The 10,302-nt window shown below is 51.4% G+C and overlaps 1 protein-coding gene across 2 annotated transcripts; it reads right to left on the bottom strand.

The window, feature by feature from the left end:
* Window positions 1-2,718: 2,718 nt before the first annotated feature.
* Mamstr (MEF2 activating motif and SAP domain containing transcriptional regulator) lies at window positions 2,719-10,302 on the bottom strand. Of its 2 annotated transcripts, XM_004672266.2 has the most exons (9): window positions 10,207-10,302; window positions 8,843-8,881; window positions 8,105-8,244; window positions 7,617-7,801; window positions 5,729-5,828; window positions 5,363-5,551; window positions 3,459-3,617; window positions 3,327-3,381; window positions 2,719-3,210 (listed from the first exon to the last, which is right to left on the bottom strand). In XM_004672266.2, the coding sequence occupies exons 1-9, from the start codon at window positions 10,262-10,264 to the stop codon at window positions 2,936-2,938; spliced, it is 1,200 nt and encodes a 399-aa protein (XP_004672323.1). In that variant the 5' UTR covers window positions 10,265-10,302; the 3' UTR covers window positions 2,719-2,935. The 2 variants fall into 2 exon arrangements, with proteins under 2 accessions (XP_004672323.1, XP_044989574.1); XM_045133639.1 differs by lacking the exons at window positions 5,363-5,551; window positions 10,207-10,302 and adding an exon at window positions 10,021-10,037 and having other exon boundaries at window positions 2,719-3,381.

Genomic DNA, 10,302 nt, shown 5'->3' with positions numbered 1-10,302 from the left:
CTCCACTTGGATATACCCTTAGGGTTCCCCCATCCCACAGTGAAGACCAATGTCCAATCACATGATGCTTGAGAGATATCCTTGTATCAGGGTTAAACCGCTCCAGACCCTCCAGTGTCTAACACCCATGTCCACTTGGCAAGAATTGTGTCTCATGCTCATGTGGTCCATTAAGAAGCAGGTGAACGAGAATGCTGGGAATGGCTTAGCTGCAGTCCTACAGCTGGGAAGTTGACAGGCTTGGAAAGTCAACAGGCTTGACAATTTGCAGAGAGCACTTGGACGGAATTACCAAGGAAGGCACAGGAAATGACTAGATGGCAGAGAACAGGTACGGCCCAAGCTACAGTGTCACTTTTTCATTGCACAAAGTCATGTGGTCAAGGAGGCAAGTGGAGGTTGAGTCCATAGGTTGCAAATGCTTGGGACTGTGTCCACATGGGGGATCCCTTCTGTGCTGGTCAGTAAAAGAGCCATATTCGTGTAGTTGGGGTGCATCCCAGTCACACACTGGGGCGTGGAGACTGGAATGCTATAGTAAACCCAAGGGGATCCCCTTGCTTTTTCAGATAATCAAAGAACACTGGCTATTTAGCAATCAATATGAACACAGCCAGAGTAACCTGGGAGGAGCCCCCAAATCCACCATAGCAGTGAACAAAACCCTGCCCCAAGTCTAGGTCAAAGGGAACTTCCTACAGAGGTATGTGCTCTCCAGGCCTCCTACAAACATGGGTGGCATCACTATTGTGTGTGAAAAAGTGAAGGCCTTCACCTGTCCAACCAGAACTGGAAAAGCTGAAAGTAGCAAAAAGATGACCTGGGCTTCAGTCAAGCATCCACAATGGGCTCTGGGAAGAAACATGTTGCAATGCATGGACAGAGATGTGTGTGGAGAGGTGAGTCTCTCCAGACCATCCCTGACTTAAATGAAGTTACTTCCTGTTGAAACAAAAACTTGGGCTGAAGATAAGAACTCAGCAATAAAGCTTGCTTAGAATCCACACAGAGGGCTGGTGGTGTGGCTCAGAGATAGAGCTCCTGCCTAGAATCCCCAGTGATGGGTGGTGGCTTGGCTCAGAGCTACAGCTCCTGTCTAGCTCAGAGGTAATTCCTGCTTAGAATCCCCAGTGAGGGCTGGGGGCATGGCTCAGAGGTAGAGCTCCTGTCTAGAATCCCCAATGAGGGCTGGGGGCATGGCTCAGAGGCAGAGCTCCTGCCTAGTATGCATAAGGCCCTGGGTTCTATGCTCAGTAACTCAAAAAATTAAATTGGTAAAAAGGTTGGTGACCAACCATGAGGGTATGGAATACAGTGCATTGTACCCTGTCAATAGGTGGATTATTTGGGGTGTGAATTAAAAATGCTGAAAGTAGGGCTGGAGAGATGGCTTAGCGGTTAAGCGCTTGCCTGTGAAGCCTAAGGACCCTGGTTCGAGGCTCGGTTCCCCAGGTCCCACGTTAGCCAGATGTGCAAGGGGGCGCACGCGTCTGGAGTTCGTTTGCAGTGGCTGGAAGCCCTGGCGCGCCCATTCTCTCTCTCTCCCTCTATCTGTCTTTCTCTCTGTGTCTGTCGGTCTCAAAAAAAAAAAAATGCTGAAAGTATGGGCTGGTGAGATGGTTCACTGGTTAAAAGCACTTGCTTGCAAAGCCTGGTGCCTTGGGTTTGATTCCCTAGTCCTTGTATAAAGCCAGATGTACAAAATGGGACACGTGTCTGGAATTCATTTGGAAGGACAAGAGGCCCTGGCACACACACTCTCTCTCTCTTAGACAAATAATAGTAATTATTATATATTATATTTTTAATAATAACAAATATTCTGAGGCTAGGGAGATGACTCAGCTGTTAAAAGCACTTGCTTGTCAACACAGCAGTGGGGAAAAAAATGCTGGTAAGCAAGCAAATCAGGACTGGTGTCCACTGTGATTTGTAGTTATTTGTAGAATTGTGTAATCAGAACCACGATTGAGGTAGAGTCTGTGGGCAACGTGTGATGGAACACACATTTAATCTGAGCATTTTAGAGACCAAGCCAGGAGAATGGCCCCAGTTTGAGGACGACAGCCTGCGCTACATAGTGAGCAAAGTCTCCAGAGAAAAACAGACACAGAACAGCCCTGCCAAGCTCCCTTTCCTCTTCAGGATGCACCTTCCTGGCAGTGCCTCTGCCAGTGTCTCATTCTTAGAGTCACAGGTCTACCACCCTACTCAGCCATCAAAATGCCAGCGTAGGAAGTGAAGAGATAGCTTAATAAAGTGTTCTCCTCAGAAGCATGAGGACCAGAGCTCCAGTCCCAGGCCCTCAGGTAAAAAGCCAAGCAGGGTGGTGCATGCCTATGATCCCAGTGCTGGGGAGACCAAAGGATCCCTGGGGCTCACTGGCTGGCCTAATTGGTGAGCCTCAGGACAGTGAGAGGCCCTGCCTCCCAACATAAGGTGGAGAGCAACTGAGGAAGACACCTGCTGCCAGCCTTCAGCCTCCATACACACATGCACACACAAATAATGTACACACACATACAACACACGCATATGCAACACACACACACACACACACACAACACAACCTCAGACTGGCAGGTAGACTGGGAAATAAGGAATCTTTCTTCACCAGCCCTTCTCCCCTAACCTCCAGCAATCAAACAACACCTTCCAGATTCTCCAGCCAGCAGGGGTGTGTGTGCTTGGGGTCAGGGAGGAAACATACCCGTGGGGTCTTTGAAGGAAGTAGCAAGCAGTTTGTTGGTGCTACCCAGCAGAAAATGAACACCCGATCCCCAACCACACAGCCATAGAGGGGGGTTAGGCAAATCCAGGCACTTGGCATGTCCACCAGTCAGGGGCAGCCTCACATTCTGTGTCTGTGATAGAAGGAGCTGGAGAGGTTTCTAGAAGTCTCTTCAGGTGACCTTCCTCCCACCCCAGGGCCAAGTCACCATGGACCTGGCAGCAAGTCCCACAGGCAAGTACCACTGGAGTCAGGTAAGTCTGCAGAGAAGATGGGGGCTGGAGGGCCAGAGCCAAGTGGAGGGCCCCCACTCAGAGCCTCCAGCCAGTCCAAGGTATCCATGGGACCTCTCGGAGAGGCGGATGGTGAGCTGGTGGGGGATGGGAGTGAAGAGAAGACAGAGGAGACTTCCGAGTCCGGGGAGGGGGACAGCACATCGAAGGAGCCAGGGAAGTCCAGGGGGATGGGTGGTAGTGGGTCTGCAGGAGGAGTGTGAGCTTAGCATGGGGTCCTGCTCCCCCAAAAATCCTCCCTGGAACCCCGCAGTCCACAAACTGGGTCCCTTGTCCCCTAAATCCAGAAGCTGGGATCCTACCATCAGGCTCCATCTGGTCCTCCAGGATGTCATTAATGTCTTGGTTCGGAAGCAGCTGTTGAGGAGCAGAGGCAGTTGAGGTCAGCAGTTGAGATTCCACTAAAGTGGCCAGACCAATGCACCCCCTCTCACCTGCGCTCTACGGATTGCTTCTTGTAGCTCCTCTTCTAGAGTGAGGCCCACTGAGGATAGAGTTGGAGCTGGAGCAGGAGCCAAGACAGGAGCTGGAGCCACCAGTGGATCTGTAGCTTGAGGAAGCTGCAGCTTGGCAGATGCTGCACTTGCCTTTTTCTAAAACACCAAAGTGTAGTTTCATAAGTCCTGCCCACCTGGTGAGCATCCTCCCCAACTGACTCTCCTCTCCCAGTCCCACCCAACCCTCTTCTTTGGCTTTGGTCCCTATTTTTTTTTGAGGCAGTCTCACTCACTATAGCCCAGGCTAGCCTAGAATTCACTGTAACCATGCTGACCTCGAACTCACCCCCATTTTCCTACAGGGTTTAAAGGTGTGAGTCACCATGCCTGTTGTCCACTATTTATTCATTGATTTCTCTCTCTCTTTTAAAGTAGTTTTTTAAATATCTTATTTTGACTCATTTATTTAAGTGAGGGAAAGAGGCAGAGAGAGAGAGAGAATGGGCGTACCAGGGCTTCCAGCCACTGCAAAGGAACTCCAGATGCATGCGCCACCTTGTGCCTCTGGCTTATGTGGGTCTTGAGAAATCGAACGCAGGTCCTTTGGCTTTGAAAGCAAGCTAAGCCATCTCTCCAGCCCTGATTCTCTCTCTTTAAAATTTGCCCTTGGCTGGGAGGTGGCCCATGCCTTTCTTTAATTCCAGCCCTTGGGAGTCAGAGGTAGGAGGATTACTAAATTCAAAAACCAAAAAAGAGCTGGAAGCCCTAGTGTGCCCACTCTCTCTCTTTCTCTCTCAAATAAATAAATAAAAATTAAGCCGGGCATGGTGGCACACACCTTTAAACTCAGCACTCGGGAAGCACAGGTGGGAGGACCGTTGTGAGTTCGAGGCCACCCGGATAATACAGAGTGAATTCCAAGTCAGCCTGGGCTAGAGTGAGACCCTCGAAAAACCAAGAAAAAAAAAAAAAAAGCCCTGGCAGGCCCTCTCTTCATTACTCTGAACTGACCCTTATTGCTTCCAAGGGTGTGAGTGCTAAGTCACACCTTCATACACTTCACTGGCTTCTCTTCCCTTAAGATCCACCCAATAAATTTAAACTACCCCCTTTCACCCTCAGGGCATTAGTTAACTGGGCCACACTCTCCCATCCTTCCCCTTGGTCTTGAGAGAAGCAGACACACAGAAAGTGGATATGGACCAGTCAGGGGCTCTAGCAACTGCAAATTAACTCCAGACGCATGCGTCACTTTGTGCATCTGGCTTTACGTGGGTGCTGGGTACCAATCCGAGCCTTCGGGCTGTACAAACAAGCGCTTTAACCCCAGAACCATCTCTACCCTTTCTTTTTTTTTTTTTTTTATTGCTTTTCTCGAGGAACAGTCTCACTCTGTAGCCTACCTCAGTGTTGGGACTAAAGTTGTGAGACAATCCATATTGATTTTAACCACGCCCTCTCACTAGGTTTCACCAGGCCACGCCCCCACACCTCTTGCTTCTCTTGATCCGCCCATCAGCCTTACACCTCGCCTCTCACCATCAGCCCTTTCTCTGGGCTGCGCCCCCAAGCTTCATTGGCTTCGCTCCCCTTTGGTTTTAGCCACATCCTCTCGTTCTCGGGGCTCTTGGCCAGGCTGCTCCCACACCTTATTGCCTGCTTTTTGTCGTTGTTGTTTTTGGGTTTTCGAGGTAGGGTCTCACTGTAGCCGAGGCTGACCCGGAGTTCACTGGGTAGTCTCAGGGTGGCCTCGAACGGCGATCCTCCTACCTCTGCCTCCCGAGTGCTGGGATTAAAGGCGCGCGCCACCACGCCCGGCATCACTGCCTACTTTTTTCCACCTCCCACCCGTCCTGCTTTCTCTTCTGCTCCTTGGTCCACGCGCACAGCGCCGCCCTCACCGAGCCCGACCGCCGGCTGGATCCCAGCGCCTTGGGCCGAAAGCGAGGCCAGCCGGCCCCGGAGTCCTCGCGCCGGGGCTTCGGCCGCTCCCGGGGCGGGGTGCCGCCGCGCATGCGCTCCAGGAGCATCGACTTGGTGCCAGACACCGGGAGGCCGCGCAGGCGTAGCTGCTGCCGGAGTTCTGAGACCTGGGAGGAGGGGCGGGGAGAGATGTCCGGGGTGCACGACCCGGCGGGACTGGGAACTTTAAAACCCAAAGGAGGCACAGGGAAGGATGCAGACCTAATTGCCTGGGGCAGTAGCTGTGGGGTTCGAATTCTGGGGCTGCCCCCTAAACAGTCACCAGCCTAAGATGTTGCACTCACTGTGAGCTCCTCCAGTTTGAGGGTCTGAAGTTCCAGCTTGTGTGACGGAGGTGGGCTAGAGACCCCCGGCGCGGAGGGAGTGAGCGAAGTGGGCTTCATCCTGACAGTCGCGAGGGAACCAAGGTTAGAAGGGCAGAGAGAGAGAAAAGCGTTGAGGGTATCTTCAAAAATGGGCTGTTTGCCTTTAAAGCCTAAGGACACAGATTCGATTCCCTAGTACCCACGGAAGCACAAAGTGACAAATAAGATAAAATTTTTTAAGAAAATGGGCTATGCATGGTGTTTCACGCTTTTAATCCCAGCAATCTGGAGTAAGATGGGCTGGCTATTCATGATGTTTCACCCCTTTTTTGTTACTGTTATTTTTTCGAGGTAGGGTCTCACTCTAGCTCAGGCTGACTTGGAATTCACTATGTAGTCTTAGGGTGGCCTCGAACTCACAGCGATCCTCCTACCTCTGCCTCCCGAGTGTTTCATGCTTTAAAAAAATATATATATATATATATATTTCATCAAAATAAAGGAGAGACTGATTGAGATGGGGAGGGGATATGATGGAGAATGGAATTTCAAAGGGGAAAGGGGGGGGAGGGTACTACCATGGGATAGTTTTTATTATCATGGAAAATGTTAATAAAAATTGAGAAAATATGGGCGTGGTGGTGCACGCCTTTAATCCCAGCACTTGGGAGGCAGAGGTAGGAGGATCACTGTGAGTTCGAGGCCACCCTGAGACTACAGAGTGAATTCCAGGACAGCCTGAGCTACAGTGAGACCCTACCTCAAAAAAAAATTTTTTTTGAGAAAATATTTTTGTTTAATTTTTATTTATTTGTTTATTTGACAGAGAAAGACAGAATGGGCATGCCAGGGCCTCCAGCCACTGCAGACAAACTCCAGATGCATGCACCCCCTTGTGAATCTGGCTAACATGGTGGGTCCTGAAGACTCAAACCTGGGTCCTTTGGCTTTGCAGGCAAGTAAATGCCTTAAGTGCTAAGCCATCCCTCCAGCCCTGTTTCATGTTTTTAATCCCAGCACTCTGGAGAAAGAGGTAGGAGGATCATTGTGATTTTAAGGCCAGCCTGGAACTGCATAATGAAGTCCAGGTAAGCCTGGGCTACATACAGTAAGAGACCCTACCTGGAAAAATAAAAGGGGGGGGCTGGGCATGGTGGCTAATTATTTTAATATTATTTATTCAGCTATTTATTTTAAGAGAGAGAGAATGAGCATGTCAGGGCCCCTAGCCAATGCAAATAAACTCCAGACGCATATGCCACCTTGTGCATCTGGCTTTACATGGGTACCAGGGAATCAAACCTGGGTCCTTAGGCTTCACAGGCAAGTGCTTTAACTGCTAAGCCATCTCTCCAGCCTTGGCTCATGTTTTTTTTTTTTTTTTTTTTGTTTGTTTTCTTTTTCGAGGTAGGGTCTCACTCTGGCTCAGGCTGACCTGGAATTCGCCATGGAGTCTCAGGGTGGCCTTGAACTCTCGGTGATCCTCCTACCTCTGCCTCCCGAGTGCTGGGATTAAAGGCATGCGCCACCACGCCCAGCTGGCTCGTGGTTTTAATCCCAGCATTATGGAGACTGAGGTAGGAGATCTCAGTGAGTTTAAGGCCAGCGTAAGCTACAGAGTGAGACACTGCATCAAATAAAAACAAAACCAAACCAGGGAGAAGGTGGAAAAAGGAGGGCCCAGAATCTCAGGCCTCCAGCAGAGCAAACGTTGAAGACAGTTTGTGGGTGTGGGCTGTGAGTCTCAAGAGAAAACGATGCACATACCCACAGTGTGGTTCTAGGGAAGGACACCATGCTTTACACTGTGAGTTTGAGGCGGCAGTATAAAGCTTGGATTTCCAAAGAACAGAAAAGAGGTACTTACAGTGGATGTGGCTGTTGTGAGTCTGGTTCTTCCAACAGAGGCGGCCCCAGAGGACCCAGGGCCGACCCCCCTGCTTTGGTGGCTGTCCTGGGCCCTTGTCTTGGTGCTGAGGGCATGTACAGGTGGTATGTCAAGTTCCCCTTAGCTTTGGGCTCCCTCCAGTGTTGGGACTTCTTGGGAGACTCCTGAAAGAGCAGGTAGCGTGGGCATGGTGGTGCACACCTGTCCTCCCAGCCCGTGAATCCGAGTCAGGAGGATAGAGAGTTCAAGGCTAGCCTTAGCTACGACTTTGCCTCCAAAAAAGAGTGTGGGGGGAGGGGAGTGAGAGCAAGTAGGAGACTTCATTTTGTTCCCATCTTCCTACTCCATGCAACGTGTGAGGTCAACAGGGCAACACCAGTGAGGTGAGAGACAGAGGGGAGGTGGCTAGGAGGATCAGAGCTGAATCATCAGGGGGACTTACATCAGTTGCTCCAATGGAGACTCACCTTCTTTGGTGACCTCCAAGGACAAAGCCCTGGTTCAGGAGGCAACACCCCAGGGCTGAGGAGGAAAGGGGCAGGCACCGAGGGCAAGGCAGAGGCCAGAGCTGGGCCAGAAGCTGAGATCCACGGATCTGGGTCGAAGGCTGGAGAGATGATAGAGGGCTCTTAAGAGTCCCACAGTCAGCAAGCTAGTCAGGGTGGAGCCTGGCTGGAGGAAAGGAGGATCCCCGCCCAAGAGTGGGAGCAAAATCTGAGTGGTCCAGTTGGGATCCTGGCCTTCTTGGTAGGAGAACAGATGTCAAGGAGGGGATCCCAGATTTTGACATCCTCAGTCACCAAGGATGTATTAGCTTAGGGTCACAGATGTCTGGGGTCTTGAAGGGGGGTGGCACTTGCATTCCTGGTTGGTTCATGGGCGGTGGGGGGGGGTGAGGGAGGAGAGGCTGAAAGCCAGCCACATCCCCACATTCTTGGGTGTGGGATGCCTGTCTCCAGCAAAGAAAAGGAATCTAGATTGGGGTATCTGGTGGGGAAGGCTGGGGTGCAGAAAGCAAAAATCTGATGGGGGGGGTATCTTGATGCACTCCTGTGTCCTGGAAATAAGACAGCCTAAGGTCTCACTGCCCAGGGAGCAGGGACAGGAACTGGGTTGGAGAAACCAGTGATGAACCTCACAGCTGTGCTTGAGGGTGCCCCCAGGACCGTCGCCACCATCCCTTCCCTTTCTGGGCCCGCACTTACTCCTGTCCTGATTCCGTCTATGGATCCGAAGCTGGAGGACTGTGGAAGGAGGAGGGAGGTGGGACAAGGAAGGCGGGAAGGGAGTGTCCAGGAGCCTGGCTTGGTAGGCGGGTGGGAGCTGTAGTTGTTGGCAGGGACCCACACACCCAGGCCCCCCCTTATACAGCCTCATGCACGCCGGTGGGCGGGCAGCCGACTTCCCTTTCCCTTCCCAGGGCCTCCCTCCTGCTCTTGCCAGTGAAGCTTCTTGGGCCAGAGCTGCTCTGGGGCTGGGAGTCAACCAGCAAGCAGGCAGGAGGCAGCCCTGTCCTGGGCTCCACCTGCTGCTTCAGGAATTTGTGCCCACCTGACCATCCTGGCAACCTGGCCAATATGCACTCTACTTCCTTTTATCCACGCATCCTTTTCCTTGCATGCCTCTAGCCCTTCCCACAATCAGCACGCTGGAAGCCCTGACATTCACCATTCACGCTCTCTGAGCTCTAGTTTTATATGTGTGCCATGTTTGTGCCTTTGTAGCCTTTGGCATGCACTTCACCCTGACTCTGTTCTGACATGGGCATGAAGGCTGTCTGTACACTTAAGACTTGGCCTTGGTTTTAGAGCTAGGATTTTTTTTTTTTTTTTTTTTTTTTGAGGGATGGGGGTGTTTCTCCAGGTAAGGTCTCACTCTCCAGCCCAGGCTGACTTGGAATTTATTATGTAGTCTCAGAGTGGCCTTAAACTCATGTCAATCCACCAACCTCTGCCTCCCGAGTGCTGGCATTAAAGGCATGCAACACCACACCGGGCTTGGAGCTAGGACATCTTATTGTACATTTCTGCTACTCTGCATCAGTGGACCTCTTTGCAGACTTGTTACCCTTCAGGTAGGAAAGCCTGCATCCACTCATGTACTACACTAATTTGCACACTCGAGTATACCATGCCTGCTCAGGAATTGACCTCAGGTCTATCCATTTGCTCGCTTTCTGTTTGTCCTAAGACCAAAGCCACCACTAAAGACACTTTCGAGGCTCAGAAGCTCATGGTCCCCTCAGGCCCCACAGGCCCCTTTGCTACTCTGTTTTGCATACAAGTTAGTGTAGACCCTTGTTTGTTTTCAGCACAGGATTTTCTGCATGTGCACCTTTGGGTGCCCCCCACCCCGGAATTCAAGAAAGCATGGGTACACTCACCCATAACAACTCCAGATCATGGCTGAGGACTCCTTTGTGCACAAGCGACCTTGTCCATCTGTCTCATAGGTCCTTCTACTCTCCCACCCCAGACAAGGGTGTCCCAGGACCCAGGAGCACTACACACACACACACACACACACACACACACACACTGACACGCGCAGGCAGAAAGGATCCTCTCACCAGAGCGGAATTTGGAGCGGATGATTTGGGAGCGTTGGGAGGAAGCTGCTAGGGTCATTGCCAAGGCCGGGGTGGGGATCTGGATGAGAGAAGGTA

The sequence above is a fragment of the Jaculus jaculus genome, chromosome 14, assembly GCF_020740685.1.
Source record: "Jaculus jaculus isolate mJacJac1 chromosome 14, mJacJac1.mat.Y.cur, whole genome shotgun sequence".
Lineage (NCBI taxonomy): Eukaryota > Metazoa > Chordata > Mammalia > Rodentia > Dipodidae > Jaculus > Jaculus jaculus.
Note: the sequence above shows the minus strand (reverse complement) of the source record. Positions and strands in the feature narration are given on the sequence as shown.